The 19,291-nt window shown below is 43.7% G+C and overlaps 2 protein-coding genes and 1 pseudogene across 3 annotated transcripts; 1 reads left to right on the top strand and 2 right to left on the bottom strand.

Moving 5' to 3' along the window:
• Positions 1-208: 208 nt before the first annotated feature.
• LOC311098874 (ciliary microtubule-associated protein 2-like) lies at positions 209-10,769 on the bottom strand (annotated as a pseudogene). The gene is made up of 10 exons (XR_014615691.1): positions 10,720-10,769; positions 10,489-10,576; positions 10,081-10,251; positions 6,031-6,150; positions 5,483-5,626; positions 5,058-5,201; positions 2,806-2,979; positions 2,440-2,571; positions 2,167-2,312; positions 209-375 (listed from the first exon to the last, which is right to left on the bottom strand). The product of XR_014615691.1 is annotated as a ciliary microtubule-associated protein 2-like (transcript).
• A 612-nt stretch (positions 10,770-11,381) lies between these two features.
• LOC311150815 (leucine rich adaptor protein 1-like) lies at positions 11,382-13,293 on the top strand. Its single transcript, XM_084188350.1, has 2 exons — positions 11,382-11,848; positions 12,197-13,293. Exons 1-2 carry the CDS (start codon positions 11,642-11,644, stop codon positions 12,737-12,739), a joined length of 750 nt encoding a protein of 249 aa, XP_084044476.1. The 5' UTR covers positions 11,382-11,641; the 3' UTR covers positions 12,740-13,293.
• Positions 13,294-13,644: 351 nt separating this feature from the next.
• Positions 13,645-19,109, bottom strand: LOC311150808 (E3 ubiquitin-protein ligase Midline-1-like). Its single transcript, XM_084188343.1, has 6 exons — positions 18,396-19,109; positions 18,151-18,246; positions 15,526-15,759; positions 15,270-15,289; positions 14,898-15,025; positions 13,645-14,670 (listed from the first exon to the last, which is right to left on the bottom strand). Exons 1-6 carry the CDS (start codon positions 18,990-18,992, stop codon positions 14,084-14,086), a joined length of 1,662 nt encoding a protein of 553 aa, XP_084044469.1. The 5' UTR covers positions 18,993-19,109; the 3' UTR covers positions 13,645-14,083.
• Positions 19,110-19,291: the final 182 nt, after the last annotated feature.

A 19,291-nucleotide genomic window follows, 5' to 3' on the forward strand; every position in this document is an offset into this window, starting at 1 on the left:
CTATAAGCCAACATTGACAGTGAAGGGCAAAACATGTTTAATCTTTCAGGCTTGACATGGAATACAAATGTACAAACACTTCTATCTCTGATTGGACTGAGATTTCCTTGGTTTCCCTAGCAGGGAAGGTCATGAAGTAATACTGCCCTCTACAGACCTTTTTCATACATAACAAGTAAATTTGAATCAGGTTACAGGATCTTTTATTTTATTTTCTCAAAATTGTGTGTGTGTTGTTGTTGTGTTCAAGATTGAGCTGGTGCTTGGGTCTATTCTCAACCTGAGGAGTGTGGCACTGCAACAGCCGAAACCTCATCCGGCGGCCGATAATAGGGCATCCTATGTGGGGGAATGTTGATGGGTTTCAGCCTCTCCCTGGAAGATCAAATGGATTGGGATTTAACATGTGTCAGCATAGGTCTACTGGTCACAGATGATGTCGACTGTGATAGGATTTGTGAAGAGCTTACCAAAAGTCAACAAATAGGTATAAAAAGTTATCATACATTTATTTTTTATGAGAGAGATCCATAACTGTGTTACATAACATTGCCTATTTTGGTGTGTATAACTCCAATAACAGATGACTGTTCACAAATCCATGTACAGTGCCTTCAGATACTGTTCATACCCCCTTATTCCACATTTTGTTGTGTTACAGCCTAAATTCAAAATGGATTCAATTGATTTTTCTCTCTCACCAATCTACACACAATACCCCACAATGACAAAGTGAAAACATGTTTTTAGATTGTTTTGCCAATTTATTGAAAATGAAATACAGAAATATCTCATTTACATAAGTATTCACATCCAATACATGTTAGAATCACCTTTGGCAGTGATTACAGCTGTGAGTCTTTCTGTGTGTCTCTAAGAGCTTTGCACATCTGGATTGTACAATATTTGCACATTATATATGTTTTTATTCTTCAAGCTCTGTCAATTTGGTTGTTGGTCATTGCTAGACAGCAATTTTCAAGTCCTGCCATTGATTTTCAAGCCGATTTAAGTCAAAACTGTAACTAGACCATTCAGGAACATTCAATGCCGTCTTGGTAAACAACTCCAGTGTATATTTGGACTTGTTTTTTAGGTTATTGTCCTACTGAAAGGTAAATATGTCTCCCAATGTCTGTTGGAAAGCAGACTGAAACAGGTTTCCCTCTAGGATTTTGCATACCCATAACATGATGCAGCAACCACCATGCTTGAAAATATGAAGAATGGTACTCAGTGATGTGTTTTTTCAGGACATGAAGTTAATTTATTTGCCACATTTGCAAAAAGGATGCATGTTTTGGAATATTTTTTATTCTGTACAGGCTTCCTTATTTTCACTCTGTCATTTAGGTTAGTATTGTGGAGTAACTACAATGTTGTTGATCCATCCTCAGTTTTCTCGTATCACAGCCATTAAACTCTGTAACTGTTTTAAAGTCACCATTGGCCTCATGGTAAAATCCCTGAGTGGTTTCCTTCCTCTCTGGCAACTGAGTTAGAAAGGAACGCCTGTATCTTTGTAGTGACTGGGTGTATTGATACACCATCCAAAATGTAATAAAAAACTTCACCATGCTCAAAGGGATATTCAATGTTTTTTACCCATCTACCAATAGGTGCCCTTCTTTGCAAGGCTTTGGAAAACCTACCTGGTCTTTGTGGTTGAATCTGTGTATGAAATTCACTGCTCGGTTGAGGAACCATACAAATAATTGTATGTGTGGGGTACTGAGATGAGGTAGTCATTCAAAAATCATGTTAAACACTATTCTTGCACACAGAGTGAGTCCATGCAACTTATGTGACTTGTTAAGCAATGTTTTACTCTTGAACTTAAGCTTGCCATAAAAAAGGGTTTGAATACGTATTGACTCAAGACATTTCACCTTTTCATTCCACTTTGACATTATAGGGTATTGTGTGTAGGCCAGTGACACAACATCTTAATTTAAAATGTGGAAAAAGTAAAGAGGTGTGAATACTTTCTGAAGGCACTGTATTACTGTATCTTTCCCATCACATTATTACTAAACTGATGTGAACTTAAGCTTTAAATGATCTTGTGAATGTATCTGAGTTTCGTAAATAATACAGATCAGTATTAACTAACCTCTTACCAGCCACAACGTAAAACTAAGCCGTCAGAGGAAAGGTTGATCTTACTGGTTGAAGTTGTCCTGGTGCAGGTCATGTAAATATCTGGGGATGCGGGACATGAAGACGTAGCGATAGCCAGCGTTATCGTTCTTCTTCTGAGTGTTCCTCGTTTGCTTCTTAGACAGGTTGTAACGTCACACACCCACTGTGGTCTGGTTGAGGTGAAGAGAAGTTGGGTGTCAAGATAAGATTTAAGGTCTTTCCTCAACTTAAAAATAGGCCTATTTGGTCCGTATAAGAAAAAGCAAGATGAAGATTGATGATGTCAACATCACTCACATAGTTCCCCTGCATCAGCCTCTCGGCCCTCTTGGTGATACGGGGAGAGGAGGAGAGGATGGGAGGAGGGTTGCGGTTCTCCACTTTGGGCGGACTAACATCTTCATAGAATCCACGACCAGAGTGTCTCTGCTGTTATTGTTTGATGTGAGTTTGAGGTATAAGACTGGAGGCGAGCCAGCTAACTACATCTGATTACTACATCTATGCTGCTAAAACAGCATGAACATATTCTGAATATTACACTAATTGCATGGATATGATCACTTGTTAGCTACTTTATATTTTAACTACGTTGGTCTACATTACGCTATATCAATGTGTTTACATTGTGGACTGAGTAGACCATGACAGGGGTGTACTGACCGCTGGCCATGGGTACTGGGGCAGGGAACCCAGGTAGATGCATTCAGTAGGGAGGGAAGGGTACTGGTCTAGGGTGCCAAACTTGCCTTGGTGTCCTTTCTCTGGTCGCAGAATGTCCTCACACAAGACCTTCGCTGGCTTGGCGAACGTACCCAGATTCAGATTGGCTTTTTTCTAGGGCAGGAAGGAGGCGAAATAACCCAATTATTCAGAAATAGCATGTGAAGGGATGTCCTCAAGGCAAGGAAGATGCAAGCAGGGTTTTAGGTTGAAATACACATCAAACATGCATAGCTAATTGCGTATCTTCCATTTTCCTTTTCAACTGCTTATCACAAAGGAAAGAAAATGATTGAACATAATGTAGTACAAAAAATGATAATTTAATGAGTTCATGATGGAAGGGATCAATTATCAATCTTCACAGTGGGTCATGGTAACACACTATGAAATATCAATTATCCAATTCGTCTGGCAATTCCTCTAGATGCACTTTAACAGCTCTCTTAACAACCCTCAATGGCACTCCCTTCACCCTTTTGAATATGTACAGTGAGGGAAAAAAGTATTTGATCCCCTGCTGATTTTGTACGTTTGCACACTGACAAAGAAATGATCAGTCTATAATTTTAATGGTAGGTTTATTTGAACAGTGAAAGACAGAATAACAACAACAAAATCCAGAAAAAAGCATGTAAAAAATGTTATAAATTGATTTGCATTTTAATGAGGGAAATAAGTATTTGACCCCCTCTCAATCAGAAAGATTTCTGGCTCCCAGGTGTCTTTTATACAGGTAACGAGCTGAGATTAGGAGCACACTCTTAAAGGGAGTGCTCCTAATCTCAGCTTGTTAACTGTATAAAAGACACCTGTCCACAGAAGCAATCAATCAATCAGATTCCAAACTCTCCACCATGGCCAAGAACAAAGAGCTCTCCAAGGATGTCAGGGACAAGATTGTAGACCTACACAAGGCTGGAATGGGCTACAAGACCATCGCCAAGCAGCTTGGTGAGAAGGTGACAACAGTTGGTGCGATTATTCTCCAATGGAAGAAACACAAAAGAACTGTCAATCTCCCTCGGCCTGGGGCTCCATGCAAGATCTCACCTCGTGGAGTTGCAATGATCATGAGAACGGTGAGAAATCAGCCCAGAACTACACGGGAGGATCTGGTCAATGATCTCAAGGCAGCTGGGACCATAGTCACCAAGAAAACAATTGGTAACACACTACGCCGTGAAGGACTGAAATCCTGCAGCGCCCGCAAGGTCCCCCTGCTCAAGAAAGCACATATACATGCCCGTCTGAAGTTTGCCAATTAACATCTGAATGATTCAGAGGAGAATTGGGTGAAAGTGTTGTGGTCAGATGAGACCAAAATCGAGCTCTTTGGCATCAACTCAACTCGCCGTGTTTGGAGGAGGAGGAATGCTGCCTATGACCCCAAGAACACCATCCCCACCGTCAAACATGGAGGTGGAAACATTATGCTTTGGGGATGTTTTTCTGCTAAGGGGACAGAACAACTTCACCGCATCAAAGGGAAGATGGACGGGGCCATGTCCCGTCAAATCTTGGGTGAGAACCTCCTTCCCTCAGCCAGGGCATTGAAAATGGGTCGTGGATGGGTATTCCAGCATGACAATGAACCAAAACACACGGCCAAGGCAACAAAGGAGTGGCTCAAGAAGAAGAACATTAAGGTCCTGGAGTGGCCTAGCCAGTCTCCAGACCTTAATCCCATAGAAAATCTGTGGAGGGAGCTGAAGGTTTGAGTTGCCAAACGTCTGCCTCTAAACCTTAATGACTTGGAGAAGATCTGCAAAGAGGAGTGGGACAAAATCCCTCCTGAGATGTGTGCAAACCTGGTGGCCAACTACAAGAAACGTCTGACCTCTGTGATTGCCAACAAGGGTTTTGTCACCAAGTACTAAGTCATGTTTTGCAGAGGGGTCAAATACTTATTTCCCTCAATAAAATGCAAATCAATTTATAACATTTTTGACATGCATTTTTCTGGATTTTTGTTGTTGTTATTCTGTCTCTCACTGTTCAACTAAACCTACCATTAAAATTATAGACTGATCATTTCTTTGTCAGTAGGCAAACGTACAAAATCAGCAGGGGATCAAATACTTTTTTCCCTCACTGTAGTACTTATAATTGTTCATAAATATATTTTTTCATTTAAACTTTTATACAGGTTATTGTAATAGAGATAAAATCTAATTTAAGGGCCTAGTTACCGGGGCAGCAAAATATCCACAGGTGATTGGCTTGTCTCGTTGGCCAGTGAAGAGGTCGTAGGGTCCTCGTTTGCTGATGTGGCGACTGAGGAGCACGTCAGTGAAGGTCGGTAGGTGGTAGGTACCAGGACACAGACCAGAGTCCTGAACACAGAGAGAAGCAAACATCCATAAGCATGTGTCTGTGTTGTCCCTGTCTGTGTTGCTGCTGGTGAAAAACTCAATTTCCCCCTTATTCCCCCAATAAACCTTGTTCATTCATTCATTCATATATTCAGTTTCCCCTATATGTAGCTAATCACTAAGGATTAGTTTACACAGGCACCCTTATTCTGATGTATTGGCATATCTGATACATCTAATATTTTCCCCATTATATAAACAGCAAAAAAATCACATTCACATTTAAGGACTACTAAACTCACCACTATGAGCTCTGGGAAGCGTTCCACTCCAGCACTGAAGTCCATCATTGGACGGGAGCCAATCGGCTTCCTCCTCCTCTCATCCAGCAGCCCAGATGGGATGCCCCCCTTCCCATAAGCCCCTGGGCCTGGAGTAGTTTGCTTCTGTCAAATGACAAGGAGGAATTACAATAATACCATTAATCAATTATCTTCTACCCAGTGGAGCAAAAGGAAACCAGTTCCTCTAAAGTTTTCTTCCTTCTAGGGATTTTTTCCATGCCACTGTGCTGCTGCTTGCTCCTTAGGAGTCTAGGCTGGGTTACTGTAAAGCACTTGACCAATGTTCTACATTTTTACATTTTAGTCATTTAGCAGACGCTCTTATCCAGAGCGACTTACAGTTAGTGAGTGCATACATTTTTCATACTGGCCCCCTGTGGGAATCGAACCCACAACCCTGGCGTTGCAAGCGCCATGCTCTACCAACTGAGCTACACAGGGCCCAAATGACTTGTAACACAATGACTTGTATGTGAGTATTTGTCTCCCTCTAGTAACTGCAGTACATTTGTGAAGTCTTTAAACCTCTCATCCCTGCTGTCACACACTCCTCTCACACTGTATGGCTTCTTCCAGAGCTCAGTGAAGTCCTGGATGTCATACCTCCCTGGGCCTACCCTGGTTCTCTAGGTTGTGGAACAGTTTAGCATTAGTTACACTGGAACCCTCCACCAATATAATTATTGTGTTTCATCAGTTTAGATTACATTTTATAACACACTCCATTGATTGTTTGGTGGAAGTATTCATTTTACACGGCTACATTTGTGTACAGAATCAAAATCTAATTGGCCTTCATACTGGCTTGGACTGGAGCTGAAAAGTCCCTAAACTGTTGCCCTCATTACAGAAGCATCAATGCGTCTATATAGGACAACATGACAGACCAAACAAAAATAAACAGGGTCTATTTCAGTGTCGGTTCTGTGATGTCGTGAAGTGATACAGTGGCTTGCGATAGTATTCACCCCCCTTGGCATTTTTCCTATTTTGTTGCCTTACAACCTGGAATTAAAATGGATTTTTTTGGGGGGTTGTATCATTTAATTTACACAACATGCCTACCACTTTGAAGATGCAAAATATTTGTTTGTGTGAAACAAACAAGAAATAAGACAAAAAAACAGAAAACTTGAGCGTGCACAACTTTTCACCCTCCAAAGTCAATACTTTATAGAGCCACCTTTTGCAGCAATTACAGCTGCAAGTCTCTTCGGGTATGTCTCTATAAGCTTGGCACATCTAGCCACTGGGATTTTTTCCCATTCTTCAAGGCAAAACTGTTCCAGCTCCTTCAAGTTGGATGGGTTCCGCTGGTGTACAGCAATCTTTAAGTCAAACCACAGATTCTCAATTGGATTTAGATCTGGGCTTTGACTACGCCATTCCAAGACATTTCAATGTTTCCCCTTAAACTACTCAAGTGTTGCTTTAGCAGTATGCTTAGGGTCATTGTCCTGCTGGAAGGTGAACCTCCGTCCCAGTCTCAAATCTCTGGAAGACTGAAACAGGTTTCCCTCAAGAATTTCCCTGTATTTAGCGCCATCCATCATTCCTTCAATTCTGACCAGTTTCCCAGTCCCTGCCGATGAAAAACATCCCCACAGCATGATGCTGCCACCACCATGTCACGCTCTGACTCTAGGGACTGGTATTTGTTGAGTCAGGGTGTGTATTTTCTGTGTTGGGTTTGTCTATGTTAGTTTCTAGATCGTTTAGATCTATGTTGGCCAGGGTGGTTCCCAATCAGAGGCAGCTGTAGCTCGTTGTCTCTGATTGGGGACCATACTTAGGTAGCCTGTTGGCACTAGTGGGGTGTGGGATCTTGTTCCGTGTAAGGTATGTTGTGTGTATGCTACCTTGGACTTCACGTTTCGTTTGTTGTTTTGTCGTGTGTTCAGTACGTAAATAAATATGAATGCATATCACGCTGCGCCTTGGTCCTTCTCGTCCGTAAACGATTGTGACAGAAGATCCCACCAAGCCTGGATCAAGCAGCGTGACGAGGAGAGAGGATGGACTTGGGAGGAGATGAGCGAGAGTCTGGCTAGAGGGATGGAGGCCATGATCACGGGGGAGAGACAAGCCCAAACATTTTTTAGGGGGGGCTCACGCCGTGGACGACGAGGCACCAGGAGGCCGCGATAGAGCAGTTCAGCCGTTTAGCAGAGGAGGCCGCCAGATTAAGGGGGTCATTGGTTCAGAGGGAACAGAAGGAAAGTGTAGAGGCACGGTGAGAGGAGCTGGTTAGGCAGCAGAAGGAGCGGGGGTTAATGAAGGAACCCAGTCCCGCTCCTCGCACCAATCAAGTGGTGCGTGTCGCCAGTCCAGTCCGGTCCGGCCCGTTCCTGATTCCCGCACTAAGCCAGTGGGGGGTGTTCCCAGTATGGTTCGGCCCATTCCTGCCCCGTGCACCAAGCCAGTGGTGCGCGTCGCCAGCCCGGTCCGACCGGTTCCTGTCCCTCGCACCAAGCCAGTGGTGCGCGTCGCCAGCCCGGCCCGGCCTGTTCCTGCACCCCGCACCAGGCCAGTGGTGCGCGTCGCCAGTCCGGTACGGCCCGTTCCTGCTCCCCGCACCAAGCCAGTGGTGCGCGTCGTCAGCCCAGTCCGGCCCGTTCCTGCTCCCCGCACCAAGCCAGTGGTGTGTGTGTCCAGTCCGGCACGGCCCGTGCCTGTTCCACAGGTGCCTGGTCTGGCACCGGTCAGCTGCTCCACTCCGGAGCCAGAGCAATCCGCTCCACCGGGGTCCAATCCAGCTCCGGTCAGCGGCTCCACTCCGGAGCCAGAGCAGTCCGCTCCACCGGTGCCTGATCCAGTTCCGGTCAGCGGCTCCACCCCGGAGCCAGAGCAGTTCGATCCACCGTCGTCGGGTCCAGCTCCAGTCAGCGGTTCCAGTCCAGACCCAGACGTCAGCCCCTCTCCAGGTTCGGGGTCTCCCACACCAGGGTCCAGACAGGGCGTGGTACTGCGTGGGAGGAAGGAGAGAGGAAGCAGCGCGCCAAGGTCCAGACCAGACCAGGGGCGCAACGGGAAGGTGGAGAGTAAGTGGTGGTCACACCCGGAGCCGGATCCGCCTCCGAGGCGGAATGCCCACCCGGCCCCTACCCTGTTAGGTTTATGTGGTGCGGTCGGAGTCTGCACCTTTCAGGGGGGGGGGGGGGGGGGTACTGTCACGCCCTGACTCTAGGGACTGGTATTTGTTGAGTCAGGGTGTGTATTTTCTGTGTTGGGTTTGTCTATGTTAGTTTCTAGATCGTTTAGATCTATGTTGGCCAGGGTGGTTCCCAATCAGAGGCAGCTGTAGCTCGTTGTCTCTGATTGGGGACCATACTTAGGTAGCCTGTTGGCACTAGTGGGGTGTGGGATCTTGTTCCGTGTAAGGTATGTTGTGTGTATGCTACCTTGGACTTCATGTTTCGTTTGTTGTTTTGTCGTGTGTTCAGTACATAAATAAATATGAATGCATATCACGCTGCGCCTTGGTCCTTCTCGTCCGTAAACGATCGTGACACACCATGCTTTACTGTGAGGATGGTGTTCTCGGGGTGATGAGAGGTGTTGGGTTTGCGCCAGACATAGCTTTTTCCTTGATGGCCAAAAAGCTCAATTTTAGTCTCATCTGACCAGAGTACCTTCTTCCATATGTTTGGGGAGTCTCCCACATGCCTTTTGGCGAACACCAAACGTGTTTGCTTATTTTTTTCTTTAAGCAATGGCTTTTTCTGGCCACTCTTCCGTAAAGCCGAGCTCTGTGGAGTGTATGGCTTAAAGTGGTCCTATGGACAGATACTCCAATCTCCACTGTGGAGCTTTGCAGCTCCTTCAGGGTTATCTTTGGTCTCTTTGTTGCCTCTCTGATTAAAGCCTTCCTTGCCTGGTCTGTGAGTTTTGGTTGGCGGCCCTCTCTTGACAGGTTTGTTGTGGTGCCATATTCTTTCAATTTTTTAATAATGGATTTAATGGTGCTCCGTGGGATGTTCAAAGTTTCTGATATTTTTTTATAACCCACCCTGATCTGTACTTCTCCACGACTTTGTCCCTGACCTGTTTGGAGAGCTCCTTGGTCTTCATGGTGCCGCTTGCTTGGTGGTTCCCCTTGCTTAGTGGTGTTGCATACTCTGGGGCCTTTCAGAACAGGTGTATATATACTGAGATCATGTGACAGATCATGTGACACTTAGATTGCACACAGGTGGACTTTATTTAACTAATTATGTGACTTCTGAAAGTAATTGGTTGCACCAGATATTATTTAGGGGCTTCATAGCAAAGAGAGTGAATACATATGCACGTACCACTTTTCAGTTATTTATTTTTTAGAATTCTTTGAAACAAGTTACTTTTTTCATTTCACGTCACCAATTTGGACTATTTTGTGTATGTCCAATATATGAAATCCAAATAAAAAAAACATTTAAATTACTAGTTGTAATGCAACAAAATAGGAAAAACACCAAGGGGGATGAATACTTTTGCAAGGCACTGTAGATGCTGTATGACAATAATTTCCTACCGGATACAAGTCATCATCATTATCATGGATGCTGCTCCCTCACCAGGAGGCGGTTGGTCAGCCATGTGTCTCTATACAGCAGGTGGGGCATCTGGGCCTGCTGGGCCATCTCCTGCCCCCTCTTCCACCCTGGTCCCCTGGCCCTGCTCTGGACCACCTGGGGGCTGAAGTCCCCCATGTCCACCTCATACTGACCTGGACCCAGGTTACGCTCCTGACACAGACAAAGAGATACACAAACGCGGTGGAATAAAATAGAATTGAATAGAAAATAAAATATAACTTCATTATTTATATTCTAGTTTATTAGTTCAGCTCAACACATGGATTGCACACACACACATTTAGGAGGAGAGTCATGCAAAGCCTTGACACATACTGTATCTTCCAAGTTAATTTTTTTGAAAATCACATAAAATCGAATGAGATACTGTAATGTGCTTTTATTTACCAAGTCACTTATCAGTCTCTTGCAGTGGTTGATTTCTGTGAATGTGCCAATCTTCTTTTTGGATGGATAGACTCCTGAAACATCAAACCTTATTGGGAAAATTGAAAGATTGATATTTTATGCTTAGACCTACAATACTACAATAGTTATTTACAAGAGATGTTTACAATCATTATTGATTGTCATGTTTCATAGGGGTAATTTAATGGAAATATTAGCAAAACAAAGAACCTTGCAGACTGTGTTCCAAATGGAGCCCCTGGGAACTTTTTGTCGCCCATCTTTGACCATAACTTTTTCCAGGCATATCCCAATTTCCAGGCATATCCCAATCAATTACAGCAAATGTCAGATGGCTTTTCTTTACCTGTCCCAGCAGTGACGTCAGTGACAACTCTGACGTCATGTGACGTAATTAAGTCATTATCTGGATCCATAATGTAGGCTAAATAAACCAGCATAAGCTTGTCAATTGTTTTATTATAGTTGGCTATACTAGACATTCGTTTATAAGTAAATAAAATAAATAAATATAACAATCAAAAAATTGTAATTCGAATTAAATAGCTATTTAAGTATCAAAAATGATTTTACACATGCGCGCATATTCTACAGGTGCCCGCTATCTCTTAATACTTGTCGACTGCGGTTCATATTCAGGTTCATATTCACCTAAATTACATTCCTGATTTTTTTTTTTGCCGACTGGGTGGACCCACGTTGAGCTGTCGACGAGTGGCATTGCCTCCGCAGATGTTAGGTTACCCGTTGTTTGCTGTCCGTCTCTGACAGTGATTGGGTAACAATATCGACAGCCTTTGAGAATAATTAATTAAGCTATCTATCGACGCATCCAGTTATTTCCCACGTTTTTGCAATGGCTCACGCTGCTTTTGAAACGCGTCAGTGGAAAAGTTTGCTCCAATCCCTCAATGGAATCCTAGTTCATTATGGAGCGTTCAGGAACACAATGCGCACGTGAGGTCTTTTTTTCAAGTTGACTATGCCTGCCGGCAAGCTAACATGTTTTGTGTCACAGGTAATTTGTCAGGGCTGATTTCCAATATACGGTTTGCTTGGATCGTTGCGCGTAGGCTAACCCTAAAGTTCTCTAACAGTTCTATATTCAAGTAGGATTTCATAATATTTTATTATGGAAGAAGAGAGTGTGAACGAGTCATTTCCAGATTTGAAAGAGCTGGAAAATAAAATTGGGATGAATACTCCGGAGAGCCTGTTGAGGTTGATGCAGGGGGATGCTTCGCTCTGCGCTGAGTGGAGTTCCGACAGTCCGGAGGGGAGAGACAACAGCACCAGCGACAGTCTGACTGACAAGATCAGAAACTTGAAACTGGAGATGGTAAGGATTCCTTTGCAGAATGCAATTTTTAATGGTTCTGTATGATTTGATTATATAAACTGTGTGTGTGTCCATTCTTTTCTCCTGTTCAGTTTTTCTATGAGTAGGTTTATTTTTCAAAGCTATACAAATGCTGTATAGAACTCTCCCACCAGACCATGTTTGGCTTGCATTAGTGATAGCCACAACAATTTTATTGACAGTCATTGACAGTTCTGTCACCACCACACCATCCCCCTCACCCAGCTGAGGTCCTTCATTCCATTCAAATCATTTGACACGTTTTAAGTCTAAATTCCTCAGCTCACTACTGTCCTCTCACATTCCCTCCCCACCCTCCTCCCACAGGGCTGTCTGCGTGCTGCAGATGTGCGGGTCCTGCGCCAGCTGGTGGCGGTGCATGAGGCCATGGAGGCTGTGCGCTGGCTGCTGGAGGAGCGTGGCACCCTGGCAAGCAGGGGCAGCAGCCTGACAAGCAGCCAGTGTAGCCTGGACGAGGGGCCTGGCATGTCCCCCTGCAGAGAGGGCCTGAGTCTGGCCCTAACTAGCCGGAAGAGTCCACTACATGACGCCAATGAAGAGCCAGAAGAGGAAGAGCTGCCAGTACCAGATAGCATCTCCGGGCACAGCTACTTCGATATGCTCACCAACACCGTTTCTTCTAATGATACAGACACAGGGTTGACACTAGAGGGCAGGATTGTTAGCCATCCTGAGGGGACAGGAGAAACTGGGACAAATCACTGTGGTCTCCCAGAGGAGAGACAAGTGGCCTCTGACGGTGACATCCTGGGGGTGGAGGAACAGACCATTCCCAGTTGTGAGGTTCTGTTGGGGTATGATGCTCAGTGGTGCTGGGTGGAGTCTCAAGACGATGTGACATTTCTCTGATGTTATTAGCGCAATTCAAAAGATGCTTTATGAAATGAAACCTACCAAACTTACAGGATGCAGCGGTGCTACAGTTGGACATGAAGTGCCCTGTCCTGGACTGAGTGACATTTAAATTGACATTACAAAAGTGTCCATGGTGGACTGGATGATGAATGCTAGTAGCATTGTTCTCTTTAGAAGATCAAGGTGTACTCATGTTTTGATTTAGCTACTTTGGCTTTTCAATGTGACTATTGTTCATTCCATTGTTACATTCACAGTTTCTGCTTCTTTCAACAAGATGTAATCAGATCGATGTCATGTTTCCACTATGCCTTGTATTGGTAAAGAAAGCTTTTTATGTAGAGGGCTATGCAGAAAATGCATTGATGTTATGAAATTCCATAAAGGGACTTCACTAAAATGACAGACATTTTAGGAAGTCCCTTCCTTTTGAAACTGACATTCATCCCATCTCCAGTGTGATGCCATAATGAACCATTTTCTCTTTTGAATGTGAAACTCACAGAATAATATTCTATGTTGAATAAAAAGGTGAAGGATAATGAATACTTTCAATTTTACTATTTTCTGCCCAACCACTGTCTCCATCTGCACATTTTTATATAATAGGCCTAAGAATGCATATCATTGGTTTTGACTTTAAGACAGTGCGCAGACCTTCATTGTTTGCCCTGTTTCTGTCCGTTGGAAGTTGGTGAGCCCCAGACATTGTCCAGCAGCTTGATGACGTGTGAGAATGCCAGCTATGTCAAGAGATAGCAGTAACCTACATACAGTACACAGGAAGTGACCTCAGGGTCAGGGTCTTGGGGATGAGGGCTGATAACAATCCAAGGACAGCAACCAGCAAGTAAATCTATTATAAAATGCTGCCATCACAACAATAATAGGACCAAATTATTTTAATGCTGTGTTAGAGGAACAATCCAACTGAGAGGACCACAAGAAACAGAAACGAAAAATACTCTTCGATAAGCATTTGTAGATTTGGTAGTCTATTCTAGGAAACATGTAGAAAAAGCACAGAATACATTGCTGATGCTCAGATGATGTGCACACTGCATATAGATCTAATTAGTTCACTCACAAGACATTCAAAAGGCTCACTGGCAAAATACAAAAATATTGTAAATTGTCCAACTGTAGTATCATTTTAAGCTGTGTATAACAGTTTGAGCTGCTTTACAAAAACAGGTTCTCCATATTTTCTTCTTAATTTCAAACAAAAACAATCAATGGTGAGTGGTTCAAACTAAGCATATAGAAAAAAAAAAAAAGTGTCTGTTAGTTAGCTGCTAGCATAACACTTAGCGTGAAAGATGCCGTTGGTTGCCGTGCCTAAAAGTTTGAGACTGGGCGCAGCACCCTCATTGGCTTAGTGGACAGTGGCTGGTCGTCCTCCTTCAGCCTAGGGCAGAAGGCTGGTCTGAGGTAAGTTTGGGGGTCGGAGTCCTGATCCAGGGTACAGTAGAACGTGTAGAGACACACCATCCGCACTGCATCGTAGAAGCTCAGGATTCCACTGTCCACATCCAGAAAGACCCCGATCCGTCTGGGTGGGTTGGAGTCCGGTGCATGGAACGCAAAGGCCAGCCAGTCGTGCTGGGCAGAGAACCGCTGCTTGCTCTTGCTGTAACTCAGACTCCACGACTGGTCATCAGTGCCGAGCTTGCAGGTCACCGCTATCTGGTATGGGCCAAGGAAGGCCACACCCAGGGCCCAAGACGAGAGTCCTTCCACTTCCACCTCCCAGTTGTGCACACCCTTGGAGGAGATAATGACTCCCATCACACAGTAAGGCCGATCCGGGTAACATGGTTCCTCATCATGTCGCTGGTGCTCCTCGGTCACCCACACAGAGCCAGAGTCAGGGTCCAACTTCAGTTTAGGGTGGGCACTTAATTCAGCAAAGAAAATGACATCACCTACAGAGACATAATATTAGAGATACCGTCCAAAACCTTACTTTAAAAAGCTGACAGGAACAATTAGCTGGCCAAAAACACTATCAGAATAGGCTTCTAATGTACTATAGTTGTGTGAATGGTCAGATATTGACTGATTGGTTCAATATTCTTCAGCATTTTTTTTATATTATATATATTTTTTTAATAAACCCTTGTGTTAAGTTCTCTTCACAGAGACTGAGTACCTTGAAATGTTTTCTGGAGAGTCTGGAACAGGGGGGTGATTCTAGATGAAGCCACAAGCTTGGTTCCACTCCACTTACTGATCTTCTCAATCTGACGGGAACAAACATCCCTTTGAAGCAGGTCCGCCCTGCAACAGGGAAATTTAAGATCACTAAAGTTCAGAATTTAGTGAGATGAACATAATGTGTAGCATATGTAGTGCCAATTATTTACATACTTGTAAAGGAATTAGTAAAATAAATAATTAGTGGTGCTGGTCATAAAAAAAAAAAAAAAAAGTCATGAGATTAAATGATTCTACTTTGAGGGAATTGTTTGTGGGTGGTTGTGTCTTCAGCTATAATTCAGTCATAAGAATAATTTCAACTTACCACTCCTCATTCTTCAAGAGCTGTTTAATAAAATTAAATCGAATACAGTTAAAATAAGTCATAATGAAACGTAGCCATACGCTTAATGAATTGGGCTCGCTGCCTATTTATTTTTTTGGTGCCGAAAGTCAATTCTCATTTAGACTTCCATCCAAGTACACTCCTAGCCTGGATAAACCAGACTGAACGCTGTGCTCACTTTTGTTTCACGTCAGCGTTCAGTCTTTTTTATGCCCTAGTCATGCTTCAGCTTTACCTGGAGCAGCACCAGGGGGTCACTGATGGTCTGAGCCTTCAGCAGAGTGCCCTGTGCCTGGGTCAGCCTGTCCTGCAGCCTCCTCAGCCTCTCTGTCCGCTGCTTCCCGTTCCTGCTCTCCTGCACCATATCCACAGAGAACCTCTTCTGCCACGCCTGCTCCTCAAACTCCAGGAACAACTTGATTCTGCGCAGGAAGGCTGTGCACTCACTTTGCTGCCTTTCCAGACTGGCCTGTTATTAAAGGGGTGACAGTCAGAAGTGTAGCCTGGTTAAACCAGACTAAAACGCTGCATTCACTCAGGGGCGGAGTTATTGATTTGGAGGCCCCAGGCAGAAGCCAGTCTTAGACCACCGCCCATGTCTATTTAACAATCATGGCTACTGAATGAAGAGCTGTTCGGAGCCAGCTCTTTTAGGTGAAAGAAGAATTAAAAGGCTAACTGAAAATGGTTGAAATGCCCCTCACTAGTAAAGGTATTTGCATCACCACATAGAACAAGGGCAGGCAATAATTGTGTCTCGAGGGCTATGTCGGGATTTCAAAGTTCAACGGAGGACTGCACAGATTTTAATTTTTTTACAGACCGAGTTGTTCATCAAAAGCAATTTGCGGGCCAGAAAAAGGGCAGTTAAAAAATAATGATGTCCATTATAGGTCTAATTTCTATACTGAACAAAAATATAAAATGCAACATGTAAAGTGTTGGTCCCATGTTTCATGAGCTGAAATAAAATATCCCAAAAATGTTCCATACGCACAAAAAGCTTATTTCTCAAAAATGTTGTGCACAAATTTGTTTACATCACTGTTAGTAAGTATTTCTCCTTCACCAAGATAATCCATCCACCTGACAGGTGTGGCATATGAAGAAGCTGATTAAACAGTACGATCATTACACAGGTGCACCTTGTGTTGGGGACAATCAAATGCGGTTTTCATAACACAATGCCACAAATGTTTCAAGTTGAGGGAGAATATAATTGGCTTGCTGACTGCATGAATGTCCACCAGAGCTGTTGCCAGAAAATGTAATGTTTGTTTCTCTACCATAAGCCACCTCCAACGTCGTTTTAGAGAATTTGTCAGTGGGTAAATGCTCACCGTCGATGGCCACTGGCACGCTGGAGAAGTGTGCTCTTCACAGATGAATCCCGATTTCAATTGTACCGGGCAGATGGCAGGTGTCGTGTTGGCCAGCGGTTTACTGATGTCAGCGTTGTGAACAGAATGCCCCATGGTGGCGGAGGGGTTATGGTATGGGCAGGCATAAACTACAGACAACGAACACAATTGCATTTTATCGATGGCAATTTTAATGCACAGACATACCGCGATGAGATCCTGAGGCCCATTGTCGTGCCAGTCATCCGCCGCCATCACCTCATGTTTCAGCATGATAATGCACAGCCCCATGTCGCAAGGATCTGTACATAATTCCTGGAAGCTGAAAGTCTCCATGTTCTTCCATGTCCTGGATACTCACCTGCCATGTCACCCATTGAGCATGCCACACAGCCATTGAAGAGGAATGGGACAACAGGCCACCATCAACAGCCTGATCAACTCTCTGCAAAGGAGATGTGTCGCGCTGCATGAGGCAAATGGTGGTCACACGCCCCTACCTTATATTTACGGTATCTGTATTCCCAGTCATGTGAAATCCATATAGATTAGTGTCTAATACATTTCAATTGACGGATGAACTGTAACTCAGTAAACTCTTTGAAATTGTTGCATTTATATTTTTGTTCAGTGTACATATTTTCTATCCGTTTTACATTTTCAAGTTAGGGATTCATAAATTCTGGGCCAATACCTATATTTTCCTTTGCAATATCGACAATACTGATATTGTCTTCATTTTATGGACTTTTTAAACATTCCTGCGCAGATACAAACTGCAACCAAATTATGTTCATAAGTCTAAAAGGAAAATATGGCAAATTACATGAATAATGGAAAGGAGTAAAACATTTTTTGCATCACAACATGAGTGAAATGCATCAGAGAGGTATTGTAATGTTTGGGAAAACATCAGGGAAGATAATCAGTTAATAATTGTGTGTGTAGAAGAAGAAAAAAAAGATGTGCATTGTTTTCAATTGTGGTTTTGTCACAGTAACTTCTAATGGTGTCCTGCGCGGCATGTGAGCGTCAGAGGGAAATTGAAGACACGTAGGCCTACGTTCTTTTCTGAGAGTCAACGCTTTCAGGCATGGGGTCGTAATAGTGAAGTCGTTCAAAACCGTTCAATAGCTAGAGACAAATTTGGAGGAGGAAAACATTAACCGATCCGTTCGTCACAACCGCTAAAATAGCGCACATGGGAGATTGCCTCAAGTAGGGCCTCAAGTGGAGTAGGATGGCAAGATAACATAAATAATGTATTATTAAACGAAATTATGCCAAGTTCACGAGGCTCCCTGATGATGTCAGGCCCCAGGCAATTGCCTTCACGTTAGTTGTCTAATATATTGTAAAGTTGTCTAATAAATTGTAAGCCTGCCACTCACTATTCAGACTGGTTTAACAGAAGTGGGGAGCGAGAAGAACCTCAACATTAGCCTAATTCCTATCATGTGGGGTACTTTGGGTTTATGTTCTTGCTGCGATAGTATTACCTTGGAACACGAAGCAGCTTCATCCATTTTTGCCAGGCCATTCTTTACTTCGGTCAGGCTCTCTTTAATACCCTGAAGTTTGACTTGACAGTTCTCCTATCAAAACAATTAAAGACATACCATTGATTAATTAGTGATTTACCAATTAACAAGACGCATTCTAATTGATTTCCAAAAATGGTGCAAACTCAAAGTATCTTCCATGCATGCACAAGTGATCAAGATGAAAATATGAGACACCTCACCCTTAAAGTATCCAGCGCATCTGCAAGTTTCACGACGCTGTGCCCATCCCTGTGCTTGGCCTCGGCAGGTAGCATGCAGTAGGCGCACAGTGGGGTCTGGTCTGTCTCGCAGTAAAGTTCCTGTTCCTTCCCGTGCTCTTTGCAGAGTCTGCCAGTGTCGCCCATCGGGCTCACCATAACGTGTTGGCGCAGTACAGCGTTCTCCAAGTGTGGTATGATGTGGACGGTGCAATATGACTCTTTGCAGCTGACACAACTCTTTTCTGCGGCCATCCTCTGCTCACCTTTGCAGACAGTGCAGTCGACACCGCTTGCACGTTTGCTGTGGTACTTTTCAATGATGTTGTGAAGTACCACGTTCTTTTTCAAGTTTAACGTTGAATCGCAAGGTGCAAGGCAAAGAGGACAGGTGTAACATACACACAGTCTCTCGAATCCACGCTCGGCATTGATGTTTTCGACTTCCACCGCGGATCTTTTCAACTGGTTCACACAGACTTCGCAATAATTATGACCGCAGGGCAAAGTCACAGGTTCGACAAATATGTCACGGCAGATGGCGCAAATAAGCTCCTCGTCAATAGATATGACCTCCATGCCAAACAAATCTACGGTTCAGAATATAAGCAAAACGTGTGCGCTCTCTTCATTAACTCGCTAAGTTAGTTGCGACGAAATCGAAAATTGAGAAGAGAAACATATAAACTTGCTTCATCCAATCAAAACGGCCGTTCTAAACGGATGTTACGTGACTTTACTATACAACTTTTGAATCCCGTGCAGTTTCATTTACACGTTTCATTACTTTGTTGTTCCCGTTTAATTACTTTGCTGTTGATTTTTTTCATTAGGTTTTACTCGAAATATTGACATATTCTTTATTTAATATAGAAAAT

This window comes from Coregonus lavaretus (genome assembly GCF_964263955.1).
Source record: "Coregonus lavaretus genome assembly, chromosome: 23".
In the NCBI taxonomy this organism is placed as follows: domain Eukaryota; kingdom Metazoa; phylum Chordata; class Actinopteri; order Salmoniformes; family Salmonidae; genus Coregonus; species Coregonus lavaretus.

Bases quoted from the DNA above. Each gene is read 5' to 3' on its own strand.
- LOC311150815 (XM_084188350.1), top strand. From the start codon at position 11,642: ATGGAAGAAGAGAGTGTGAACGAGTCATTTCCAGATTTGAAAGAGCTG. The intron at 11,849-12,196 runs GTAAGGATTCCT...CTCCTCCCACAG, and splicing joins GAAACTTGAAACTGGAGATG to GGCTGTCTGCGTGCTGCAGA.
- LOC311150808 (XM_084188343.1), bottom strand. From the start codon at position 18,992: ATGGAGGTCATATCTATTGACGAGGAGCTTATTTGCGCCATCTGCCGT. The intron at 18,247-18,395 runs GTGAGGTGTCTC...TTGTTTTGATAG, and splicing joins ATGCGCTGGATACTTTAAGG to GAGAACTGTCAAGTCAAACT. The intron at 14,671-14,897 runs GTACTCAGTCTC...ATGTCTCTGTAG, and splicing joins TCTCCAGAAAACATTTCAAG to GTGATGTCATTTTCTTTGCT.